This window comes from Salmo salar, chromosome 02 (assembly GCF_965601325.2).
Source record: "Salmo salar chromosome 02, fSalSal1, whole genome shotgun sequence".
NCBI classification, from domain to species: Eukaryota; Metazoa; Chordata; class Actinopteri; order Salmoniformes; family Salmonidae; genus Salmo; species Salmo salar.
The window spans coordinates 80,183,446-80,211,139 of record NC_138292.1 but is presented as its reverse complement, the minus strand read 5'-3'; the positions used below and the strand labels follow the sequence as shown (position 1 = coordinate 80,211,139).

Below are 27,694 nucleotides of genomic sequence, written 5' to 3'. Positions count from 1 at the left end.
CAAGGACAGCTTTTTCCATCTGCGTAACATTGCAAAGATCAGAAATGTTCTGTCCAAAATTGATGCAGAAAAATTAATCCATGCTTTTGTTACTTCTAGGTTAGACTACTGCAATGCTCTACTTTCCGGCTACCCGGATAAAGCACTAAATAAACTTCAGTTAGTGCTAAATACGGCTGCTAGAATCCTGACTAGAACCAAAGAATTTGATCATATTACTCCAGGGCTAGCCTCCCTAGACTGGCTTCCTGTTAAGGCAAGGGCTGGTTTTACTGCTAACCTACAAAGCATTACATCGGCTTGCTCCTACCCATCTTTCCGATTTGGTCCTGCCGTACATACCTACACGTACGCTACGGTCACAAGACGTAGGCCTCCTAATTGTCCCTAGAATTTCTAAGCAAACAACTGGAGGCAGGGCTTTCTCCTATAGAGCTCCATTTTTATGGAATGGTCTGCCTACCCATGTGAGAGACGCAGACTCGTCTCAACCTTTAAGTCTTTATTGAAGACATCTCTTCAGTAGGTCATATGATTGAGTGTAGTCTGGCCCAGGAGTGTGAAGGTGAACGGAAAGGCACTGAAGCAACGAACCGCCCTTGCTGTCTCTGCCTAGTCGGTTCCCCTCTCTCCACTGGAATTCTCTGCCTCTAACCCTATTACAGAGGCCGAGTCACTGGCTTACTGGTGCTCTTCCATGCCATCCCTAGGAGGGGTGCGTCACTTGAGTGGGTTGAGTCACTGACGTGGTCTTCCTGTCTGGGTTGGCGCCCCCCCCTTGGCTTGTGCCGTGGCGGAGATCTTTGTGGGCTATACTCGGCCTTGTCTCAGGATGGTAAGTTGGTGGTTGAAGATATCCCTCTAGTGGTGTGGGGGGTGTGCTTTGGCAGAGTGGGCGGGGTTATATCCTGCCTGTTTGGCCCTGTCCGGGTGTATAATCGGATGGGGCCAGTGTCTCCTGACCCCTCCTGTATTTATGCTGCAGTAGTTTGTGTCGGGGGGCTAGCGTCAGTCTTATATCTGGAGTATTTATCCAGTGTCCTGTGTGAATATCTCTCTTTCTCTCACACACACACACACACACACACACACACACACACACACACACACACACACACACACACACACACACACACACACACACACACACACACACACACACACACACACACACACACACACACACACACACACACCTGGCCATGCTGCTACTCCAGTTACAACTGTTCTGCCTGCGCCTATGGAACCCTGACCTGTTCACCGGACGTGCTACCTGTCCCAGACCTTCTGTTTTCAACTCTCTAGAGACAGCAGGAGCGGTAGAGATACTCTGAATGATCGGCTATGAAAAGCCAACTGACATTGACTCCTGAGGTGCTGACCTGTTGCACCCTCGACAACCACTGTGATTATTATTATTTGACCATGCTGGTCATTTATGAACATTTGAACATCTTGGCCATGCTCTGTTATAATCTCCATCCGGCACAGCCAGAAGAGGACTGGCCACCCCTCATAGCCTGATTCCTCTCTAGGTTTCTTCCTAGGTTTTGGCCTTTCTAGGGAGTTTTTCCTAGCCACCGTGCTTCTACACCCGCATTGCTTGCTGTTTGGGGTTACAGGCTGGGTTTCTGTACAGCACTTTGACATATCAGCTGATGTAAGGAGGGCTATATAAATTGATTTGATCAAAACACTTCATGAGAGCCCATGAGCTCATGTTGGTCAACATTTCTATAGGCTATGTAATTGCGTGAGAAAACAGAGTGATGGCCTCTATTAAAAAGAGGAGGGTCCCATCAGCTTTCTATAGGCTAGGCCTACTATATTTCTAAACTTTCCTAATATGAAGCACATAGCTTCTCTTTACAACAGGAGTATAGCCTACCTGGCTGGCATGAAAATGAACCACGGGAAAAGCGTCCTCCATTTCACTATTTAAGTGCAAGACAGGTGCATGATAATGGTCCATTCTAAATCAAAACTAAATGTCACATATATATTTGCACAGAATAGGTCAAATGTTGTACTATTGGGGATAGTAGATTTACTTAAAATTCCTTGGAAATCTTGTCTGCTAAATGAACGAGTGTATCCCACAGCCATACGGCCGGGTCAGAACCTGCTAAATGAACTAGTGTAACCCACAGCCATACGGCCGGGTCAGAACCTGCTAAATGAACTAGTGTAACCCACAGCCATACGGCCGGGTCAGAACCTGCTAAATGAACTAGTGTATCCCACAGCCATACGGCCGGGTCAGAACCTGCTAAATGAACTAGTGTAACCCACAGCCATACGGCCGGGTCAGAACCTGCTAAATGAACTAGTGTAACCCACAGCCATACGGCCGGGTCAGAACCTGCTAAATGAACTAGTGTAACCCACAGCCATACGGCCGGGTCAGAACCTGCTAAATGAACTAGTGTAACCCACAGCCATACGGCCGGGTCAGAACCTGCTAAATGAACTAGTGTAACCCACAGCCATACGGCCGGGTCAGAACCTGCTAAATGAACTAGTGTAACCCACAGCCATACGGCCGGGTCAGAACCTGCTAAATGAACTAGTGTAACCCACAGCCATACGGCCGGGTCAGAACCTGCTAAATGAACTAGTGTATCCCACAGCCATACGGCCGGGTCAGAACCTGCTAAATGAACTAGTGTAACCCACAGCCATACGGCCGGGTCAGAACCTGCTAAATGAACTAGTGTAACCCACAGCCATACGGCCGGGTCAGAACCTGCTAAATTAACTAGTGTAACCCACAGCCATACGGCCGGGTCAGAACCTGCTAAATTAACTAGTGTAACCCACAGCCATACGGCCGGGTCAGAACCTGCTAAATGAACTAGTGTAACCCACAGCCATACGGCCGGGTCAGAACCTGCTAAATGAACTACTGTAGCCCACAGCCATACGGCCCGGGTCAGAACCTGCTAAATGAACTAGTGTAGCCCACAGCCATATGGCATTGCCGGATCAGAACCGAACATAAGGACAACTCAGAGTATGCCATTCTGTTCTTCTGAAATAGACTACATTTTCTTCATATCCTGCTTCTTTAGAACCGTCTAAAATAAATAATGGATTTATTGGTGAAGGCGTAGGCTAGATTACATGGATTTATTGGTGAAGGCGTAGGCTAGATTACATGGATTTATTGGTGAAGGCGTAGGCTAGATTACATGGATTTATTGGTGAAGGCGTAGGCTAGATTACATGGATTTATTGGTGAAGGCGTAGGCTAGATTACATGGATTTATTGGTGAAGGCGTAGGCTAGATTACATGGATTTATTGGTGAAGGCGTAGGCTAGATTACATGGATTTATTGGTGAAGGCGTAGGCTAGATTACATGGATTTATTGGTGAAGGCGTAGGCTAGATTACATGGATTTATTGGTGAAGGCGTAGGCTAGATTACATGGATTTATTGGTGAAGGCGTAGGCTAGATTACATGGATTTATTGGTGAAGGCGTAGGCTAGATTACATGGATTTATTGGTGAAGGCGTAGGCTAGATTACATGGATTTATTGGTGAAGGCGTAGGCTAGATTACATGGATTTATTGGTGAAGGCGTAGGCTAGATTACATGGATTTATTGGTGAAGGCGTAGGCTAGATTACATGGATTTATTGGTGAAGGCGTAGGCTAGATTACATGGATTTATTGGTGAAGGCGTAGACTATATTACATGGATTTATTGTGAAGGTGTAAACAGGATTACATGGATTTATTGGTGAAGGTGTAGACTATATTACATGGATTTATTGTGAAGGTGTAGACTATATTAAATGGATTAATTGTGAAGGTGTAGGATATATATATATAAGGTGTAGGCGGTCCTAAAGGTCAGCATCAGAGGCTTTGTGTAGAAGCCAGGACATGCTAAACGTGTTTATGGTAATTAACGGTCTATCGCCGTGAGACCGGCAGGTATTTGCTTGACATTCAGCGGCTGACAGAATGTCACAGCCTGAGTTGAAACTAGTTTGTCCACTGAGTAACACTTGAGAAATTCTTCAGACATTCAAGGTCGTGATGGAAAGACGGCCAGTGAAATCATTTAGTTACTGATACCTTCATCATTGGGTTCCCATTCTGACGGTCCCTAAACACACTACCGTAATAGACTCTAAAATCACCCTGTCTGTCTGTCCCACTCTAAACACATGAGAACTACCATCTCTCTCACAAACCAATTGCCAAGTAAGTGAACGGTGGCGAAGCATGAAGACCCAGCAGCCCCTGGCTGGAACAGTCTCTTCATTGGTGGACTAAAAGCACATCACCCCTGCAAGCTGGGGAGAGACAGCACACACACACACATTGGGAGAGACTAACACACACACACACACACACACACACACACACACACACACACACACACACACACACACACACACACACACACACACACACACACACACACACACACACACACACACACACACACACACACACACACACACACACACACACACACACACACACACACACACAGCAGAGCCAACCCCTCCAGCCAATTTAAAAGTGAAGGGGATCAGGTCCACATAGAGAGGTAGTTTAGAAACTTGGTGAGATGTGAGAGGCAGGATTACATGGTGTGTGTCTCTCTAGGTGAGATGTGAGAGGCAGGATTACATGGTGTGTGTGTCTCTCTAGGTGAGATGTGAGAGGCAGGATTACATGGTGTGTGTCTCTCTAGGTGAGATGTGAGAGGCAGGATTACATGGTGTGTCTCTCTCTAGGTGAGATGTGAGAGGCAGGATTACATGGTGTGTGTGTCTCTAGGTGAGATGTGAGAGGCAGGATTACATGGTGTGTGTCTCTCTAGGTGAGATGTGAGAGGCAGGATTACATGGTGTGTGTGTCTCTCTCTAGGTGAGATGTGAGAGGCAGGATTACATGGTGTGTGTGTGTGTCTCTCTAGGTGAGATGTGAGAGGCAGGATTACATGGTGTGTGTCTCTCTAGGTGAGATGTGAGAGGCAGGATTACATGGTGTGTGTCTCTCTAGGTGAGATGTGAGAGGCAGGATTACATGGTGTGTGTCTCTCTAGGTGAGATGTGAGAGGCAGGATTACATGGTGTGTGTGTCTCTCTAGGTGAGATGTGAGAGGCAGGATTACATGGTGTGTGTCTCTCTAGGTGAGATGTGAGAGGCAGGATTACATGGTGTGTGTCTCTCTAGGTGAGATGTGAGAGGCAGGATTACATGGTGTGTGTGTCTCTCTAGGTGAGATGTGAGAGGCAGGATTACATGGTGTGTGTCTCTCTCTAGGTGAGATGTGAGAGGCAGGATTACATGGTGTGTGTCTCTCTCTAGGTGAGATGTGAGAGGCAGGATTACATGGTGTGTGTCTCTCTAGGTGAGATGTGAGAGGCAGGATTACATGGTGTGTGTCTCTCTAGGTGAGATGTGAGAGGCAGGATTACATGGTGTGTGTCTCTCTAGGTGAGATGTGAGAGGCAGGATTACATGGTGTGTGTCTCTCTAGGTGAGATGTGAGAGGCAGGATTACATGGTGTGTGTCTCTCTAGGTGAGATGTGAGAGGCAGGATTACATGGTGTGTGTCTCTCTAGGTGAGATGTGAGAGGCAGGATTACATGGTGTGTGTCTCTCTAGGTGAGATGTGAGAGGCAGGTTTACATGGTGTGTCTCTCTCTAGGTAAGATGTGAGAGGCAGGTTTACATGGTGTGTGTGTCTCTCTAGGTGAGATGTGAGAGGCAGGATTACATGGTGTGTGTCTCTCTAGGTGAGATGTGAGAGGCAGGATTACATGGTGTGTGTCTCTCTAGGTGAGATGTGAGAGGCAGGATTACATGGTGTGTGTCTCTCTAGGTGAGATGTGAGGCAGGATTACATGGTGTGTGTCTCTCTAGGTGAGATGTGAGGCAGGATTACATGGTGTCTCTCTCTAGGTGAGATGTGAGAGGCAGGATTACATGGTGTGTGTCTCTCTAGGTGAGATGTGAGAGGCAGGATTACATGGTGTGTGTCTCTCTAGGTGAGAAGTGAGAGGCAGGATTACATGGTGTGTCTCTCTAGGTGAGATGTGAGAGGCAGGATTACATGGTGTGTGTGTGTCTCTCTAGGTGAGATGTGAGAGGCAGGATTACATGGTGTGTGTGTCTCTTGGTGAGATGTGAGTGGCAGGATTACATGGTGTGTGTGTCTCTCTAGGTGAGATGTGAGAGGCAGGATTACATGGTGTGTGTCTCTCTAGGTGAGATGTGAGGCAGGATTACATGGTGTGTCTCTCTAGGTGAGATGTGAGTGGCAGGATTACATAGTGTGTGTCTCTCTAGGTGAGATGTGAGAGGCAGGATTACATGGTGTGTGTCTCTCTAGGTGAGATGTGAGAGGCAGGATTACATGGTGTGTGTGTCTCTCTAGGTGAGATGTGAGAGGCAGGATTACATGGTGTGTGTCTCTCTCTAGGTGAGATGTGAGAGGCAGGATTACATGGTGTGTGTCTCTCTAGGTGAGATGTGAGAGGCAGGATTACATGGTGTGTGTCTCTCTAGGTGAGATGTGAGAGGCAGGATTACATGGTGTGTGTCTCTCTAGGTGAGATGTGAGAGGCAGGATTACATGGTGTGTGTCTCTCTAGGTGAGATGTGAGAGGCAGGATTACATGGTGTGTGTCTCTCTAGGTGAGATGTGAGAGGCAGGATTACATGGTGTGTGTCTCTCTAGGTGAGATGTGAGAGGCAGGATTACATGGTGTGTGTCTCTCTAGGTGAGATGTGAGAGGCAGGATTACATGGTGTGTGTCTCTCTAGGTGAGATGTGAGAGGCAGGATTACATGGTGTGTGTCTCTCTAGGTGAGATGTGAGAGGCAGGATTACATGGTGTGTGTCTCTCTAGGTGAGATGTGAGAGGCAGGATTACATGGTGTGTGTCTCTCTAGGTGAGATGTGAGAGGCAGGATTACATGGTGTGTGTCTCTCTAGGTGAGATGTGAGAGGCAGGATTACATGGTGTGTCTCTCTCTAGGTGAGATGTGAGAGGCAGGATTACATGGTGTGTGTCTCTCTAGGTGAGATGTGAGAGGCAGGATTACATGGTGTGTGTCTCTCTAGGTGAGATGTGAGAGGCAGGATTACATGGTGTGTGTCTCTCTAGGTGAGATGTGAGAGGCAGGATTACATGGTGTGTGTCTCTCTAGGTGAGATGTGAGAGGCAGGATTACATGGTGTGTGTCTCTCTAGGTGAGATGTGAGAGGCAGGATTACATGGTGTGTGTCTCTCTAGGTGAGATGTGAGAGGCAGGATTACATGGTGTGTCTCTCTCTAGGTGTGTGTGGTGAAGGATTATACAGTCATCTAATAGGAGATATAAAATCCAGAAAAGAGCTGTTAAATTCTACAACCACCTAAAAGGAAGCGATTCCCAAACCTTCCATAACAAAGCCATCACCTACAGAGAGATGAAGCTGGAGAAGAGTCCCCTAAGCAAGCTGGTCCTGGGGCTCTGTTCACAAACACACCCCACAGAGCCCCAGGACAGCAGCACAATTAGACCCAACCAACTAAAAGAAAATTACTTGACACATTGGAAGGAAATCACCAAAAACACAGAGCAAACTAGAATGCTATTTGGCCCTAAACAGAGAGTACACAGTGGCAGAATACCTGACCACTGTGACTGACCCAAATTTAAGGAAAGCTTTGACTATGTACAGACTCAGTGAGCATAGCCTTGCTATTGAGAAAGGCCACCTTAGGCAGACCTGGCTCTCAAGAGAAGACAGGCTATGTGCACACTGCCCACAAAATGAGGTGGAAACTGAGCTGCACTTCATAACCTCCTGCCCAATGTATGACCATATTACAGACACATATTTCACTCAGATTACACAGACCCACAAAGAATTAAAAAACAAACCCAATTTTGATAAACTCCCATATCTATTGGGTGAAATACCACAGTGGGTCATCACAGCAGCAATATGTGTGACCTGCTGCCACAAGAAAAGGGCAACAAGTGAAGAACAAACACCATTGTAAATACAACCCATATTTATGTTTATTTATTTTTACCTTTTGTACACCATTATAACACTGTACATAGACATATGACATTTGAAATGTGTCTATTCAATTGAATAGAGAGATCTAAGGCCCATGTTCTCCTTGGCTGCAGTAGCACAGAGACAGAGAGAAAGAGAAAGAGAGAGAAAGAGAGAGAAAGAGAGAGAGCGAGAGAGAGAGCGAGAGAGCGAGCGAGAGAGAGAGCGAGAGAGAGCGAGAGAGAGCGAGAGCGAGAGAGAGAGAGCGAGAGAAAGAGAGAGAGAGAAAGAGAGAGAGAGAAAGAGAGAGAGAGCGAAAGAGAGAGAGAGAAAGAGAGAGAGAGCGAAAGAGAGAGAAAGAGAGCGAGAGAGAGAAAGAGAGCGAGAGAGAGAAAGAGAGCGAGAGAGAGAAAGAGAGCGAGAGAGAGAAAGAGAGCGAGAGAGAGAAAGAGAGCGAGAGAAAGAGTGAAAGAGGCAGAGAGACAGACCCCTCATCAAAGACACTGCTCCCTCTCTGTCTGTCAGTCAAACCTTTCTTCAATGGCCAATACAGCACTTGTTCCAATGTCATTGTCAACCGTGGGAAAGTAATGATGCCCTACTGTCTATGTCTGTCTCAGTCTGTCACCTATCAAACTCCACACAGTCTGTCACCTATCAAACTAAACAATCAAACAGTCGGTCTGTCACCTATCAAACAAAACACAGTGTCAGTCTATCTGTCCATTACATATCCAGTTCAATCCAACACAGTCTGTCCACAGCAATGCTTAAACCACATCAGGAGACCACGGTTTATTAGATCAGGGAAAGAGCAGGTAGTTTCCCTTTAATTCAATTGTGCACCTAGCAAGAGACCGTTGTGTTTGGCTATCAGTGTTTCTGTAGCCTACCGTACAACGTAGGGCATACATGTGATGACAGAGTTACCAAAACAAACAACCACCTGATTGACACAAATCATCATGATATCATTCTGCCAGGTAAAACTGCTCTGCAGTCAGCATTTAATAGGGAGGGATTTTGTTTTGGGGAGACCCTTTAGAAATGCCTGTTTCGGCTGCTAACTGCCTACAAAACCTTAAGACTATAAAAAGAAGAATTGACGAAGCCATCGATGATGGCGCCGATAGAGATGGCAGCGTCGCTTCTAGTCCTTAGGAAACTGTGCAGTATTTTATGCTTTTTATTATTTCTTACATTCTTAGCCCAGAAAACCTTAAGTCTTATCCAATAGTTCTTCCCGGCTGTATGTAATCTCAGAGAGACGTTAACTTACCAATATTACGACCAGGAATACAACTTTCTCAAAGCGGATCCTTTGTCTGCACCTCCCAGGGCATTTGAACTGATTCCAGAGGCCGACCCAAAACAATGCCTTCGGAGGAGAGGGTGCCGGAGCGGTCTTCTAGTGAGGGTTCAGATGCGCGCACACCACCCACCGCTTCCCAGTATATTACTAGCTAATGTCCAGTCCCTAGTTAACAAAGTCGACGAAATCAGGGCAAGAGTTGCTTTCCAAAGAAATAGTCGGGATTGTAACATACTCTGTTTCACGGAAACATGGCTAGCTTGGGACATGCTTTCGGAGTCAGTACAGCTAATGGGATTTTCAGTGCATCGCGCTAACAGGAATAAACATCTCTCCGGTAAGAAGAAGGGCAGGGGTGTATGTTTCATGATTAACAACTCATGGTGTAATTGTAACAACATACAGGAACTCAAGTCCTTTTGCTCACCTGACCTGGAATTCCTCTCAATCAAATGGCGACCATATTATCTCCCAAGAGAACTCTCCTCGGTTATTGTCACAGCCGTGTATATTCCCTGCAAGCGGATACCAAGGCAGCCATCAAGGAACTTCACTGGACTTTATGCAAATTGGAAACCATATATCCGGAGGTTTCATTTATTGTAGCTGGGGCTTTTAACAAATCTAATTTGAGAACAAGGCTACCTAAATTCTATCAGCATATTGATTGCAGTACACGAGCGAGTAACACGCTCGACCATTGCTACTCTAACTTCCGCAATGCATAGAAGGCCCTCCCCCGCCCTCCTTTTGGCAAATCTGACCACGACTCCATCTTGTTGCTCCCCTCCTATTGGCAGAAACTAAAACAGGAAGCGCCCGTGCTTAGGCCTATCCAACGTGGACTGGAATATGTTCCGGGTAGCCTCAGAGAACAACATTGATGCTGACTCGGTGAGCGAGTTCATAAGGACGTCTAGAAGAGATGTCGTACCCACTGTGACCATTAAAACCCTCCTGTAGATTGATGGCAGCATTCGCGCAAAACTGAAAGCACGTACCACCGCATTTAACCATGGAAAGGTGACTGGGAATATGGCTGAATACAAACAGTGTAGTTATTCCCTCCATAAGGCAATCAAACAAGCAAAGTTTCAGTATAGAGACAAAGTAGAGTCGCAAGAACACGAGACGTATGTGGCAGGGTCGACAGACAATCACGGATTACAAAAAGAAAACCAGCCCCGTTGCAGACATCGAGATCCTGCTTCCAGACAAATTAAACAACTTCTTTGCTCGCTTTGTAGACAATACAGTGCCTCCGACGTGGCCCACTAACAAAGACTGTGGGCTCTCCTTCTCCGTGGCCAACGTGAGTAAAACATTTAAACGTGTTAACCCTCGCAAGGCTGCCGGCCCAGACGGCATCCCTAGCCGCATCCTCAGAGCATGCACAGACCAGCTGGCTGGTGTATTTACGGACATATTCAATCTCTCCCTATCCCAGTCACCACATGATTCAAGATGGCCACCATTGTTCCTGTTCCCAAGAAAGCCCAGGTAACAACTAAATGACTATCGCCGCGTAGCAGTTACTTTGGTCATCATGAAGTGCTTTGAGAGACTAGTCAAGGATCATAGCACCTCCACCCTACCTATCACCCTAGACCCACTCCAATTTGCTTACCGCCCCAAAAGGTCCACAGACGATGCAATTTCCATCACCCTGCCCTATCCCATCTGGACAAGAGGAATACCTATGCAAGAATGCTGTTCATTGACTACAGCTCAGCATTCAACACCATAGTACCCTCCAAGCTCATCATTAAGCTTGAGTCCCTGGGTCTTGACCGTGCCCTGTGCAACTGGGTCCTGGACTTCCTGATGGGCCTCCCCCCAAGTGGTGAAAGTAGGAAACATCTCCACTACGCTGATCCTCAACACTGGGGCCCCACAAGGGTCTGTACTCCCTGTTCACCCACCACTGCGTGGCCATGCACGCCTCCAATTCAATCATCAAGTTTGCAGACACAACAGTAGTGGGCTTGATCACCAACGACGAGACAGCCTACATGGAGGAGGTGAGGGCCCTCGGAGTGTGGAGAAAAAAACTCAATGTCAGCAAAACAAGAGATGATTGTGGACTTCAGGAAACAGCAGAGGGACCCCCCCCCCCCATCCCATCGACAGGACAGCAGTGGAGAAGGTGGAAAGTTAAGTTCCTCAGTGTATCACTGACAATTTGAAATGGTCCACCCACTAACTTTTACAGGTGCATAATCGAGAGCATCCTGTTGGGCTGTATCACCGCCTGGTACGGAAACTGCACCGCCCACAACCGCAGGACTCTCCAGAGGGTGGTACGGTCTGCACAACGCATCACTAGGGGCAAACTACCTGCCCTCCAGGACATCTACAAACACCCGATGTCACAGGAAGGCAAAAAAGATCAAGGACAATAACCACCCAAGGCAGCAACCCTTCTATCTCAAGGCCATCAAACTGCTAAACAGACAAAACTAGCACAGAGAGGTGGCTGCCTACCTACAGACTTGATATCATAAGCTACTTTAATAAATGGAACACTAGTCACTATAATAATGCTTACATATCTCACATCACTTCTCATATGTATATACTGTAACAAGCCTACCAGACGAACTAAAAAAAACTTCTAGGCTCGCGTCGAGGCAAGTAACACTGAAACATGCAGGAGAGCATCAGCTGTTCCGGATGACTGTGTGATCACGTACTCCGTAGCCGATGTGAGTAAGACCTTTAAACAGGTGAACATTCACAAGGACGCAGGGCCAGACGGATTACCAGGACGTGTACTCCGAGCATGCGCTGACCAACTGGCAAGTGTCCACTGACATGTTCAACCTCTCCCTGTCCGAGTCTGTAATACCAACATGTTTCAAGCAGACCACCATAGTCCCTGTGCCCAAGAACACTAAGGTAACCTGCCTATATGACTAGCGACCCATAGCACTCACGTCTGTAGCCATGAAATGCTTTGAAAGGCTGGTCATGGCTCACATCAACACCATTATCCTAGAAAAACTAGACCCACTACAATTTGTCAACAGATCCACAGATGACGCAATCTCTATTGCACTCCACACTGCCCTTTCCCACCTGGACAAAAAGGAACACCTATGTGAGAATGCTTTTCATTGACTACAGCTCAGCGTTCAACATCTTAGTGCCTACAAAGCTCATCACTAAGCTAAATACCCTGGGACTAAACACCTCCCTCTGCAACTGGATCCTGGACTTCCTGAAGGGCCGCCCCCAGGTGGTAAGGGTTGGTAACAACACATCCACCACACTGATCCTCAACACGGCGTGCGTGCTCAGTCCCCTCCTGTACTCCATGTTCACTCATGACTGCACGACCAGGCACGACTCCAACACCATCATTAAGTTTGCTGATGACAACAGTGGTAGGCCTGATCACCGACAACGATGAGACAATCTATAGGGAGGAGGTCAGAGACCAGACCGTGTGGTGCCAGGACAACAACCTCTCCCTCAACATGATCAGGTCAAAGGAGATGATTGTGGACTACAGGAAAAAGAGGACCGAGCATTCTCATTGACGGGGCTGTAGTGGAGCAGGTTGAGAGCTTCAAGTTCCTTGGCATCCACATCACCAACAAACTAACATGATCCAAGCACACCAAGACAGTCGTGAAGAGGGCACGACAAAACCTATTCCCCCTCAGGAGACGGAAAATATTTGGCATGGGTTCTCAGATGCTCAAAAGTTCAGAGTTGCACCATCGAGAGCATCCTGACGGGTTGCATCACTGCCTGGTATGGCAACTGCTCGGCGTCCGACTACAAGGCACTACAGAGGGTAGTGCGTATGACCCAGTACATCACCGGGGCCAAGCTTCCTGCCATCCAGGACCTCTATACCAGGCGGTGTCAGAGGAAGACCATAAAAATTGTCAAAGATTCCAGGCACCCTAGTCATAGACTGTTCTCTCTGCTACCGCACTGCAAGCGGTACCGGAGCGCCAAGTTTAGGTCCAAGAGGCTTCTCAACAGCTTCTACCCCCAAGCAATAAGACTCCTGAACATCTAATCAAATGGCTACCCAGACTATTTGCATTGCACCCCCCGCCCTCTGGAACACTGCTGCTACTCTTATTATCTATGCATAGTCACTTTAATAACTCTACCTACATGTACATATTACCTCAGTTACCTGGACACCGGTGCCCCCCGCACATTGACTCTGGATCAGTACCCCCTGTATATAGCCCCACTGTTATTTACTGCTGCTCTTTAATCATTTGTTATCCTTATCTATTAATGTAATTTTTTTTACGCATTTTCTTAAAACTGCGTTGTTGGTTAAGGGCTTGTCAGTAAGCATTTCACTGTAAGATCTACACCTGTTGTATCCGGCACATGTGACTAATAAAATTTGAACTGATTTGTGTACTGAATCCTACACTATCTATTGTATACTATCTATTCTATACTATCTATTGCATCTTAGCTAATCTGTCACTGCTCAGCCATATATTTTATATATTCTCATTCCTTTACTAGATTGTGTGTATAAGGTAGTTGTTGTGGAATTGTTAGATATTACCTGTTACATACTGCTGCACTGTCGGAACTAGAAGCACAAGCATTTCGCTACACTCGCAATAACATCTGCTAACCATGTGTATGTGACCAATAACATCTGCTAACCATGTGTATGTGACCAATAACATCTGCTAACAATGTGTATGTGACCAATAACATCTGTAACCATGTGTATGTGACCAATAACATCTGCTAACCATGTGTATGTGACCAATAACATCTGCTAACCATGTGTATGTGACCAATAACATCTGCTAACCATGTGTATGTGACCAATAACATTGTATTTTATTTGATGACGTCACCCCATTGTTTCCCATGTGAAGTCTCAGCGGTGCATTTGAAGATTAGGAAGTGTCATTTCAGCATGTCGCCATCTTGCTACATGGAGGTTTCGGAAACATGGCACGCGCAGTTTGAGATTCTCAAGGAAGTGACGTTGCAGGCTAGCTCAGTGCTGCCCCCTCTGAGTGACTATCAAGTTGTTCAAGAGCTGTGTGCTCTTGCTGCCCAACAGATTATAATTATTATTATTATTCAGCTCAAACTAGGCTGATAGATCGTGTACATAGTGAACTAACAGCTTTGGGAATGCAGCGTTTTATTCATCCATCAGTCTAGATTGAAAACAGCATTATTCAAATATTACTTTACAGGCTGATTCAGGCCACTGACGTGGATGATTGACCGGTCAGGTGAGTTTCCAAAACCTCCCGGGTCAGAGAGCAGCCCTGTATGTCGAGTCCTCACACACACACGACTGTGTACCTGTAAGTTGTGTCTCTCCAGCCTCAGCTCTAGAACATTGTTCTGTTCTTCCAGACGCTGTCGCTCTCCCTCCAACTCCTCAATCTTCAGCCTGCCGACACACGCAACACAACACAACACACCTTAGACGAATGAGCTCAACAGCGATCATCATTCTGAGTGTAATGAAGCGGTGTGTGTGTGTGTGTCTATGTGTCTCTCCTCTCCATTAATGAGCTGAATGTTTGTTTTGATATCCAGACTGTAGTGAAACACAGACGCTAATCACAACGTGTGTAATTGATGGTAAAGCGTGTGCGTCTCTGTGCCGCTGTGTGTAGTCTACATAAGGCAGGTAAGTGGAAAGCAGGTGTGTGTCAGGCCATTGTGTTGTAAACGTATCGTCGTCATGACTACATGAACTGAACACCATCTAATAGTCATTTAATAACCCAACAAGATAACTTCTTACATTGTAATGTTCTTCATTCTTCAGTTCTGTGTTCCATAGTTCTATATTCTACAGTTCTGTGTTCCATAGTTCTATGTTCTACAGTTTGGTGTTCTATTCATGGGCTGCATGTTTCCTTACAATATTGTTTTGAGCGTTTGTTTTGGACTGACCCCCGACTGAACATTCTACTCAATACACAGTCAATTAACGCTGATGAACATTTCTCCAAAAGCAAATTATAGTGGCTTGGAAATACAATGACATTCTAATGGAGGCAAATAATTAATAGGAAAACCTTAGGTCATCATTTTGCTGTCACCAGATAGACTTTAGATGCAGTATAACGTTAGCATCGCTAGCTATTTTTGACAGACTTTGCTAGCTAATGACAACATTGCCATCTGTCTAAAGTCCATTTGAGGAAATGAAAATGCTGGCAAAGTTGTTTCCTACTAAACATTTGCCTACTTTAGCAGCGTCATGGTATTTCCAGGCTGTTCGGTGTAATTTACACCACATAACTGTCAGTCTGTCCAGAATGACTTTAGGTCAGCACTGTGACGTCACCGCTGGACGCCAGCTTGACAACGTTCATAACGACGGCATGACGCGACAGAGGGCAACCTATGAACAGTTTTAATGTTCCACTGTTGTATTATTTAGTGTTCTAACGTTCTGTGTTCTGTGTGTGTCTAGTAGTTGAGGGAGCTTGTTGATCTCCAGTGTCATAGTAATGTCAGGGGGACTTCCTCCATAGACTTCCTGTCTCCTTCACTCTACATGACATTATCAACGACTTGATTCTCCCCCTCCAGCTCTCTATCGCTCCCAATCTCTAAGTGGACCTCACATCACTCTCCTCTTCCCTCTTCACCCCCACCTCTAACTAGCCTCTTCTCCCAGCCTCTTCAACCCCACCTCTAACTAGCCTCTCTTCACCCCCATCTCTAACTAACCTCTTCTCCCAGCCTCTCTCCATTCCTCCATGTATATTGATGGACCAGACAGAATCATGTCTCACGAGATGAATACATTACTATAAGCTACGCCGCCCGGCCCCCGCGCCCCCCTAGCCGGCCCCCACGCCCCCCTAGCCGGCCCCCACGCCCCCCTAGCCCGCCGCCCGGCCCCCGCGCTCCCCTAGCCCGCCGCCCGCGCTCCCCTAGCCCGCCACCCGCGCTCACCTAGCCCGCCGCCTGGCCTCCACGCTCACTCCATTCTCTCTCTCTCCTCTCTCACCCTCCACTATCTCTCGTCCTCTCTGTAAATGGTTCAGTATGGTATTCCTACAGATACTTCACCTCTCTACTGGTGTTAAGTGTGTGAGTTACCGGAGTGTGTTGACTTCCTCGTTCGTTGCTAAGGGGTTGCCCTCGGTGACAGAGTCTTGCTGCTTCTTCATAACATCCAGCTCCAACTCCATCTAGAACACAGAGACACACACACTTACTAACCCAGACTAACATAAAAACAGATCCAATCACTCCGATGCCTTCTCCCTCGGGCCCTCTCTCCCTTCCTCCCCCTCCCTCCCTTCTTCCCCATCCAGCCCCCTCTCCCTTCTTCCCCTCCCTCTGGCCCCCTCATCCCGGCCCTCTCCCCCCCTCCATCCGGCCCTCTCTCCCTTCTTCCCCCTCCATCCGGCCCTCTCTCCCTTCTTCCCCCTCCATCCGGCCCTCTCTCCCTTCTTCCCCCTCCATCCGGCCCCCTCTCCCTTCTTCCCCTCCCTCTGGCCCCCTCATCCCGGCCCTCTCCCCCCCTCCATCCGGCCCTCTCTCCCTTCTTCCCCCTCCATCCGGCCCTCTCTCCCTTCTTCCCCCTCCATCCGGCCCTCTCTCCCTTCTTCCCCCTCCATCCGGCCCTCTCTCCCTTCTTCCCCCTCCATCCGGCCCTCTCTCCCTTCTTCCCCCTCCATCCGGCCCTCTCTCCCTTCTTCCCCCTCCATCCGGCCCTCTCTCCCTTCTTCCCCTCCCTCTGGCCCCCTCATCCCGGCCCTCTCCCCCCCTCCATCCGGCCCTCTCTCCCTTCTTCCCCCTCCATCCGGCCCTCTCCCCCTTCTTCCCCCTCCATCCGGCCCTCTCCCCCTTCTTCCCCCTCCATCCGGCCCTCTCTCCCTTCTTCCCCCTCCATCCGGCCCTCTCTCCCTTCTTCCCCCTCCATCCGGCCCTCTCTCCCTTCTTCCCCCTCCATCCATCCATCACTTCTTCCCACTGACTCCATCTCTCTCCCTCCCCCTCATACATTTCATCCCCCTCTCCATCCCTCCCTCCCTCCCCCTCATACATTTCATCCCCCTCTCCATCCCTCCCTCCCTCCATCCATCCATCCATCCATCTCTCACTTCTTCCCACTAACTCCATCTCTCTCCCTCCATCAATCCATCTCTCCCTCCCCCCCATATATTGCACCTCCCTCTCCAAATGATCTATACCACTATTCCCTAAACAGACAGCACACAGGTGCATCCCCCTCCATCTGTCTCTCCTCTGATGTAAACTAATCAATGAAGGAGATGGCTGGGTAACAAGGGATGAGAGGAGGAGAGGGACGCGGCTGGTGATTCAACACCACTCAGACACACAATGATACATTTATTCATTCCTATCTCCCTCTTCTGTGTCTCCTCAGACGGAGAGGTAATCACAAGGTGGAGAGACGAGAGGGTGTGTGTGTGTGGCAAGACGAGATGATTTCACACGTGTCACTTCCCATCACCACGGCAATTGTGACGTTACCCTGGCAACAGGAACAACCAAGTGTGTGTTATAAACGACCGCCGTCTAGGAAAAACACGCTTTATTTCACAGAGCGTGTGTGTGCGGGTGTGTACACTCACAGTCTGTACTTGTAGTTTGAGGGCCCCAGCCTCCTCTTGGGCTTTAGTCAACAGAACCTGCAGAAGAGGGAGAAAAACACCACTTAGACAAGGTGTGTGTGTGTGTGTGTGTGTGTGTGTGTGTGCACGAGCACAGCAGGGAGAGAGCGAAATATTCTATAACAGCCTCCACTCTTCCTGGAGGGCTTTCCACCAGATGTTAGAACATTGCTGCGGGGACTTGCTTCCATTCAGCCACAAGAGCATTAGTGAGGTCGAGCACTGATGTTGGGCGATCAGCCCTGGCTCGCAGTCAGCGATCTGTGAAGGACAGTCAAGTTCTTCCACATCGATCTCGACAAACCATTTCTGTATGGACCTTGCTTTGTGCGAAGGGGCATTGTCATGCTGAAACAGGAAAGGGCCTTCCCCAAACTGCCACAAAGTTGGGAGCACAGAATCATCTAGAATGTTATTGTATGCTGTAGCGCTAATATTTCCCTTCACAGGAACTAAGGGGCCTAACCCGAACCATGAAAAACAGCCCCAGACCTCCTCCCCCAAACTTCACAGTTGGCACTATGCATTGGGGCAGGTAGCGTTCTCCTGGCATCCGCCAAACCCAGATTAGTCCGTCGGACTGCCAGATGGTGAAGCGTGATTAATCCCTCCAGAGAAGACGTTTCCACTGCTCCAGAGTCCAGTGGCGGCGAGCTTTACACCAGTCGCGAGTGTCATTGAGTATGGTGATATTAGGCTTGTGTGGGGCTGCTCGGCCATGGAAACCCAGATCACGTAGTTACCACCCTGCATGAACACGGCTCTGGGATACGAATAATAACATCAGCTAGGAAACCAGCCAGCTAACGTTAGCTAGCTAACAGTACACTGTTTGAAATGAGCTTGAAATGAAACCACTGTCTGTCAAAATTAGAAACATATCTGTCATTGTGCTGATGTTGCTTCCAGAGGGCAGTTTGGGACTCGGTAGTGAGTGTTGCAACAGAGGACAGACAATTTTTACAAGCAATGCACTTCAGCACTCGGTGGTCCCGTTCTGCTGAGGTCGTGTTGCCTACCACTTCACAGCTGAGCCATTGTTGCTTCTAGATGTTTCCACTTCACAATAACAGCACTTAAAGTTGACCGGGGCAGCTCTAGCAGGGAAGAAATTTCACAAACTGACTTGTTGGAAAGGTGGCATCCTATGACGGTGTCACATTGAAAGTCACCGAGCTCTTCAGTAAGGCCATTCTACTGCCAATGTTTGTCTATGGAGATTGCATGGCTGTGTGCTCAATTTTATACACCTGTCAGCAACGGGTGTGGCTGAAATAGCCGAATCCACTAATTTGAAGTGGTGTCAACATAAATACATGCACAGTTGAAGTCGGAAGATTACATACACTTAAGTTGGAGTCATTAAAACTTGTTTTTCAACCACTCCACACATTTTTTGTTTTAACAAATTATAGTTTTGGCAAGTCGGTTAGGACATCTACTTTGTGCATGACAAGTAATTTTTCCAGCAATTGTTTAGACAGATTATTTCACTTATAATTCACTGTATCACAATTCCAGAGGGTCAGAAGTTTACATACACTAAGTTGACTGTGCCTTTAAACAACTTGGAAAATCCCAGAAAATTACATCATGGCTTTAGAAGCTTCTGATAAGCTAATTGACATAATTTGAGTCAATTGGAGGTGTACCTGTGGATGTATTTCAAGGCCTACCTTCAAACTCTATGCCTCTTTGCTTGAAATCATGGGAAAATCAAAAGAAATCAGCCAAGACCTCATAAATAAAATTGTAGACCTCCACAAGTCTGGTTCATCCTTGGGAGCAATTTCCAAACACCTGAAGGTACCACGTTTATCTGTGCAAACAATAGTACGCAAGTATAAACACCATGGGACCACGCAGCCATCATACCGCTCAGGAAGGAGATGTGTTCTGTCTCCTAGAGATGAACGTACTCTGGTGTGAAAAGTGCAAATCAATCCCAGAACAACAGCAAAGGACCTTGTGAAGATGCTGAAGGAAACAGGTACAAAAGTATCTATATCCACAGTAAAACGAGTCCTATATCGACATAACCTGAAAGGCCGCCCAGTAAGAAAGAAGCCACTGCTCCAAAACCGCCATAAAAAAGCCAGACTACAGTTTGCAAATGCACATGGGGACAAATGATCGTACTTTTTGGAGAAATGTCCTCTGGTCTGATGAAACAAAATAGAGCTTTTTTGCCATAATGACCATCGATATGTTTGGAGGAAAAAGGGGGATGCTTGCCAGCCGAAGAACACCGTCCCAACCGTGAAGCACTGGGGTGGCAGCATCATGTTGTGGGGGTGCTTTGCTGCAGGAGGGACAGGTGCACTTCACAAAATAGATGGCATCATGAGGAAAGAAATTTATGTGGATATATTGAAGCAACATCTCAAGACATCAGTCGGGAAGTTAAAGCTTGGTCGCAAATGGGTCTTCCAAATGGACAATGACCCCAAGCATACGTCCAAAGTTGTGGCAAAATGGCTTAAGGACAACGAAGTCAAGGTATTGGAGTGGCCATCACAAAGCCCTGACCTCAATCCTATAGAACACTTGTGGGCAGAACTGAAAAAGCGTGTGCGAGCAAGGAGGCTTACAAACCTGACTCAGGTACACCAGCTCTGTCAGGAGGAATGGGCCAAAATTCACCCAACTTATTGTGGGAAGCTTGTAGAAGGCTACCCGAAACGTTTGACCCAAGTTAAACAATTTAAAGGCAATGCTGCCAAATAATAATTGAGTATATTTAAACTTCTGACCCACTGGGAATGTGATGAAATGAATAAAAGATTCTCTCTACTATTATTCTGACATTTCACATTCTTAAAATAAAGTGGTGATCCTAACTGACCTAAGACAGCAACCTTTTCAAGGATTAAATGTCAGGAACTGTGAAAAATTTAATTTAAATGTATTTGGCTAAGGTGTATGTAAACTTACGACTTCAACTGTATATATGTGACCCGATCCGGGAAACTAGGCTATGTGCAGAGAGAGGAGTTCAGATTGGTCCGCCCTACATAAGGGTCCGCCCTACAGAAGGGTCCGCCCTACAGAAGGGTCCGCCCTACAGAAGGGTCCGCCCTACAGAAGGGTCCGCCCTACAGAAGGGTCCTGCCTACAGAAGGGTCCTGCCTATGAGCTCGTCAGTCTGTGTTGGTAATCCTCTATGAAATGTAGTGTAGAGGAGCTGCATAAGTGTTGCTCTCCACTTTCTGAAGGATCAAGTTTTGAAAATCAGTGGAATTAGAGTATGATAGCTATAGAGATGGAGAAAACACCCGTCTCCGGATTACATCTTCAAACTAAGGGGCAATCGTGGCATGGCATTCCTGACAGGGAGACGCGTCCATCATGCATAATGATGTACACAGGTAAGATAGTTAGCTACATTTTCAGATATTACATGTTTCTAATTGACAGAAAATTATTTCATTTCAAGCTACAGTGTACTGTTAGCTAGCTAGCTAGCTAATGTTAGCTGGCTGGTTCCCTAGCTGATGTTATTATTTGTATCCCAGAACCATTTACTTTCCTAGTTAGAGCCTGATGTCAGCTAGCACATTGAACCTGGTTGGTTAGCTCCCAGCACTGTGGCATTGTTGTTTAACTAGCTAACGTTAACTGGTTGGCTCGTTAGCTAACGTTAAGTGACGTGTGTGATCTTACACTTTGTTTGCCTAGCTAGGTTCATTGTTTACCTAACTAGCTAGCTATATGTCTTAAACTAAAGTGTACTGTTAGTAGAGCGCCAAGTGTTCGCTCAGAGCGAAACAAGATGGGTGGGGCTAAAGCTTAAGAAGGTGTGAACTATGCTGAATGGGTGTAGACAAAGAAGAGCTCTTCCCTAGATACCAAAACATTCAAAGGCCATTTTCTCAAAAGTGAGTTTACAAGTTGATCAACTTCAAAGCAGAATAACTTTCCCATTGTTCCTCAACTGTAGTGTATGCGATACCATTGGGTAGCTCTGTGTCTACTTTTATCCAATGTAAAAAAAAAAAATACCATTTCAAATTCTGCTACATAAGACCGAATCTAGGTACGCACACACAGACAGTCTCCGTACCTCCATCTCTGTATTGTGGTTCTGTGTCTTGGTCAGTATATCTTCTGCCTCTCTGAGTCTGCGGCTGAGTTGAGGAGTGTAGTCACTAGAAGACAGCTCACTATCATAGGACTCCAGGATAGCACGCATCCCATCACGCTCCTAGAATACACACACGGAAAAAGAGACAGTTAGACTTTGAGGCACATAGGCTTTTGTCATAAACCATTTTTTATTTATTTAACTAGGCAAGTCAGTTAAGAACAAATTGTTATTTACAATGACGGCCTACCCCGGCCAAACCTGGACGACCTGGGCCAAATGCGCGCCGCCCTATGGGACTATGAATACATTTCACAACACTTTGGGTTGTAATCATATTATAATGCTTGTAGTCATAGTCACCAATAAACTGCATTACCCTGAAAAATAATCTGAATGTAGATGCTAATCTGGCTAACGGTGCTAACCTGGCTAACGGTTCTAACCATAGTAGTGTATGTGAATGTAGATGCTAACCTGGCTAACGGTGCTAACCATAGTAGTGTATCTGAATGTAGATGCTAACCTGGCTAACGGTGCTAACCATAGTAGTGTATCTGAATGTAGATGCTAATCTGGCTAACGGTGCTAACCATAGTACTGTATCTATCAAGCATTTCGTTACACCTGCAATAACATCTGCTAAACATGTGTATGTGGGGAAAAAATGTATTTGAATGTAGATGCTAATCTGGCTAACGGTGCTAATCATAGTCCTGTATCTGCTAGTCCGACTGCTACGTGCAAAAAAAAAAAAAATGCTGTTTAACAATAACAGCTGAGTTTAAATCTTAGCGACAGTCTTAAAACATTTATTATGAAATCATTACCAAAATCCAAGTCTCCTAGCCTGCATCTTTGGTGCTAACGTTAGCAATGCTAGCTCGCTAAGTAACTAACCCTGCTACATTCTGAAATAAAGTGTTTTCAACGATACAGACAAAACACAGCCTCAGCGACAGTCCAAGCAACCATCCAACACTGGAGACCTACTAGAAGTAACAAAACAATCTACAAGTAATTCACTATGAAAAGAAAAGGTTCTGGAAAGAGAGAAATGGCCGCCGATGTCTTATATAGATCGTTGAAAATGAATGTCCATAAAAAACACACACATTAGTCATCTCAGGGATTTGTCTCAAAAACGCAACAGTGGAAATATCAGGAGGTTCTCTCATCATTAAACAGCCCTCATTAAAAAAATAAATAATAATTAGACACAAAATCTCTAAATACTTCCTAATAATATCCCAAGTGTTCATGCTGGTGGAGTTGACATTTAAGAGCACACAACTGACCCCCTTTGACATGTGTCTATGTGCCTCTCATTTCCAAGTCAATTAAACAGAGACCTGGGGAGTTAACTCTCCTTAAAAATCATTCTCTCTGGAACGTGTGGGGCAGGGCTGTGAAGGTCACGGAGTGTTTGGACGACGGTAATTGGCCAGCCAAATGACTGCGGTCACCGTAACAACCGTTGGAAGATGGGACGGCCGGACATCCATGCGGTTGAATCCGTTTCAGCGGTAACAGATTCTTAACGTCTCCTTGCTGAAATGTAGAATGTTCATTCTATGTTGTTAACGGCTGTGGTGGATCATGTAATGAGCGCGTGTCAAATCAGTCGGCCACAACGTCTATCATAACGAAGGAGAGACGCGGAGAATGAGGGGAGAAGAGAAAGATGGAGAGAGAACAACCAAATTGGTGTGAAATGAACGTTTAATTCAGACCGACTCAACTTGTTTTCTCACCAGTCATTTGTCACAGAACAAACAACTTGGCATGAACTGAGACCAATCACACACACACACACACGGTGTCCTACTCAGGATGCTTACTGTGACACCCCCCCCCCCCACACACACACGGTGTCCTACTCAGGATGCTTACTGTGACCCCCCCCCCCCCCACACACGGTGTCCTACTCAGGATGCTTACTGTGACCCCCCCCCCACACACACACACGATGTCCTACTCAGGATGCTTACTGTGACCCCCCCCCCCCCCCCCACACACGATGTCCTACTCAGGATGCTTACTGTGACCCCCCCCCACACACACACACACACACGGTGTCCTACTCAGGATGCTTACTGTGACCCCCCCCCCCACACAGACACGGTGTCCTACTCAGGATGCTTACTGTGACCCCCCCCCCCCCCCCACACACACACACACACACGATGTCCTACTCAGGATGCTTACTGTGACCCCCCCCCCCCCCCCACACACACACGATGTCCTACTCAGGATGCTTACTGTGACCCCCCCCCCCCCCACACACACACGATGTCCTACTCAGGATGCTTACTGTGACCCCCCCCCCCCCCCACACTAAACTAAGTCTCTGCCCCGCTGGCTACTGACTGTCTATTAAGACTTAATGAAATGTACTATCTTAATAACAAACCACACAGGTCAACTGACAAAACACACCACACACACACACAGATAACGGTCCCATTTAGCATTTTATTCTTTTCATATACGTTTTATTTATTTATAAAAACAAAATTGGTTTTGGTCAACTTATCTGTTGTGATAATAGGATTCTACCAGGTCAACACACACACAGTCATCTCTGTCTAACACACACACACACACACACACACACACAGTCATCTCTATGTAACTGGATTAAACAATGGCTTGGCTAATATGAAAGAGACTATGATGAGAAACATTGTCCAGCCTAAAGCAGGTGTGTCTCTTATCAAAGAGCCTTCAGTTTAACGTAGGCCGTCTAAGCCCTCCTTAAAGGGGGACTTCAGGTTACTGGTAGGGGGCCCTTTATCTACTTCCCCAGAGTCACATGAACTCCTGGATACCATTTATATACGTCTCCGCAGGCAGTTTGAAGGAAGTTGCTAACTAGCGTTAACGCAATGATAAAGTCTACTGTAGTTAGCGTCGGCCCGCTAAACTACCTCTAACTTCCTTCAGAATGGACACAGAAACATAACAATGGTGTCCACCAGTTCATCTGACAAACACACACACTACCTTGGTGAGCAGCAACACTCTCTTCTGTAGTCGTCTGACCAGTGATTCCTGGGTCTCCCTCTTCTTCTGTTCTTCTAGAGCTTTAGAACGTAGCGACAAGAGCTCCCCCTGGAGGTCAGCCTTAGACCGCTCCACTGACCTACAGCTGGGGGGAGGGGGAGAGGAGAGAGCTTTAGAATGTAGAGAACAGCTCGCCCTGGAGGTCAGCCTTAGACCGCTCCACTGACCTACAGCTTCAGGGGGGGAGGTGGGGGCGAGAGGGAGTCTAAATCCCCCCCTCTCTTTCTCTTCTGTCCCTCTTAATGGGTGCATCCCAATAATAAATTGTCTGTAAGTGTGCACTTGTTCACTGCTTCCCACAAATCTTACAGCATTGGATTGGGAGGAATGAACAAGAGGAAGCTTCCACCATGGTTCTTAAACCTCGTTTCCTTTCAAATCAGTGAAGGGAAGTGAACGCAGATTTTATTTATTTATTTAACCTTTATTTAACCAAGTAGGCAAGTTGAGAACAAGTTCTCCTTTACAACTGCGACCTGGCCAAGATAAAGCAAAGCAGTTCGACACATACAACAAGAGTTACACACGGAGTAAAATAAACATACAGTCAATAATATAGTAGAAAAGTAAGTCTATATACAATGTGAGCGAATGAGGTGAGATAAGGGAGGTAAAGGCAAAAAAGGCTATGGTGGCAAAGTAAATATAATACAGCAAGTAAAACACTAGAATGGTAGATTTGCAGTGGAAGAAAGTGCAAAGTAGAAACAGAAATAATGGGGTGCAAAGGAGCAAAATAAATAAATAAATAAATACATACAGTAGGGGAAGAGGTAGTTGTTTGGGCTAAATTATAGATGGGCTATGTACAGGTGCAGTAATCTGTGAGCTGCTCTGACAGCTGGTGCTTAAAGCTAGTGAGGGAGATGTGTTTCCAGTTTTAGAGATTTTTGTAGTTCGTTCCAGTCATTGGCATCAGAGAACTGGAGGGAGAGGCGGCCGAAGGAGGAATTGGCTTTGGGGGTGACCAGAGAGAGATATACCTGCTGGAGCGCGTGCTACAGGTGGGTGCTGCTATGGTGACCAGCGAGCTGAGATAAGGGGGAATTTTACCTAGCAGGGTCTTGTAGATGACCTGGAGTCAGTGGGTTTGGCGACGAGTATGAAGCGAGGGCCAGCCAACGAGAGTGTACAGGTCGCAGTGGTGGGTAGTATATGGGGCTTTGGTGACAAAACGGATGGCACTGTGATAGACTGCATCCAATTTATTAAGTAGGGTATTGGAGGCTATTTTGTAAATGACATGGCCGAAGTCGAGGATCGGTAGGATGGTCAGTTTTACGAGGGTATGTTTGGCAGCATGAGTGAAGGATGCTTTGTTGTGAAATAGGAAGCCAATTCTAGACTTAACTTTGGATTGGAGATGCTTGATGCAAGTCTGGAAGGAGAGTTTACAGTCTAGCCAGACACCTAGGTATTTGTAGTTGTCCACATATTCTAAGTAAGAACCGTCCAGAGTAGTGATGCTGGACGGGTGGGCAGGTGTGGGCAGCGATCGGTTGAAGAGCTTGCATTTAGTTTTACTTGCATTTAAGAGCAGTTGGAGGCCACGGAAGGAGAGTTGTATGGCATTGAAGCTCGTCTGGAGGGTAGTTAACACAGTGTCCAAAGAAGGGCCAGAAGTATACAGAATGTTGTCGTCTGCGTAGAGGTGGATCAGAGACTCACCAGCAGCAAGAGCGACATCATTGATGTATACAGAGAAAAGAGTCGGCCCGAGAATTGAACCCTGTGGCACCCCCATAGAGACTGCCAGAGGTCCGGACAACAGGCCCTCCGATTTGACACACTGAACTCTGTCTGAGAAGAAGTTGGTGAACCAGGCGAGGCAGTCATTTGAGAAACCAAGGCTATTGAGTCTGCCGATGAGGATGTGGTGATTGACAGAGTCGAAAGCCTTGGCCAGGTCAATGAATACGGCAGCACAGTATTGTTTCTTATCGATGGCGGTTAAGATATCGTTTAGGACCTTGAGCGTGGCTGAGGTGCACCCATGACCAGCTCTGAAACCAGATTGCATAGCGGAGAAGGTGCGGTGGTATTCGAAATGGACGGTAATCTGTTTGTTGACTTGGCTTTCAAAGACCTTAGAAAGGCAGGGTAGGATAAATATAGGTCTGTAGCATTTTGGGTCAAGAGTTTCCCCTGCGGATGACCGCAGCTGCTTTCCAATCTTTGGGAATCTCAGACGACATGAAAGAGAGGTTGAACAGGCTAGTAATAGGGGTTGCAACAATTTCGGCAGATCATTTTAGAAAGGGTCCAGATTGCCTAGCCGGCTGATTTGTCGGGGTCCAGATGAAGGAGAGATATCCTCCCTGTTCTCTCTACTTTCCTCAGTCCTTCTCGTTTCAGCTTCCTCCTCCTATTTCTCCCTCTCAACCCTCCCCCTGCACTCCATCTCTCCTCGTTATCTAGTGCTTCTAAACAGTGTTATATTTCATAATTAGCTCCGTATGGATCAAGAGAGGGTAGCTCGTTAGCTAACGACTAGCACAAACACACACACACACACACACACACACACACACAGAAACACACAGCTCAATACTGGGAGTTAGTGTAGCGGTACTAACGAAG

General features: G+C 46.8%; 1 protein-coding gene across 3 annotated transcripts in view; it reads right to left on the bottom strand.

Moving 5' to 3' along the window:
• The window catches only part of mad1l1 (mitotic arrest deficient 1 like 1), a 103,675-nt gene that overhangs the window by 59,694 nt on the left and 16,287 nt on the right, over positions 1-27,694 (bottom strand). For all 3 annotated transcript variants that reach the window (XM_045710464.2, XM_045710460.2, XM_082967446.1), the window contains exons 11-15: positions 25,055-25,199; positions 22,028-22,168; positions 17,926-17,982; positions 16,421-16,512; positions 14,657-14,747 (exon numbers count right to left, since the gene is read on the bottom strand). In XM_045710464.2, the coding sequence (XP_045566420.1) occupies positions 14,657-14,747; positions 16,421-16,512; positions 17,926-17,982; positions 22,028-22,168; positions 25,055-25,199 (526 nt within the window). The remainder of the gene's footprint in view (positions 1-14,656; positions 14,748-16,420; positions 16,513-17,925; positions 17,983-22,027; positions 22,169-25,054; positions 25,200-27,694) is intronic.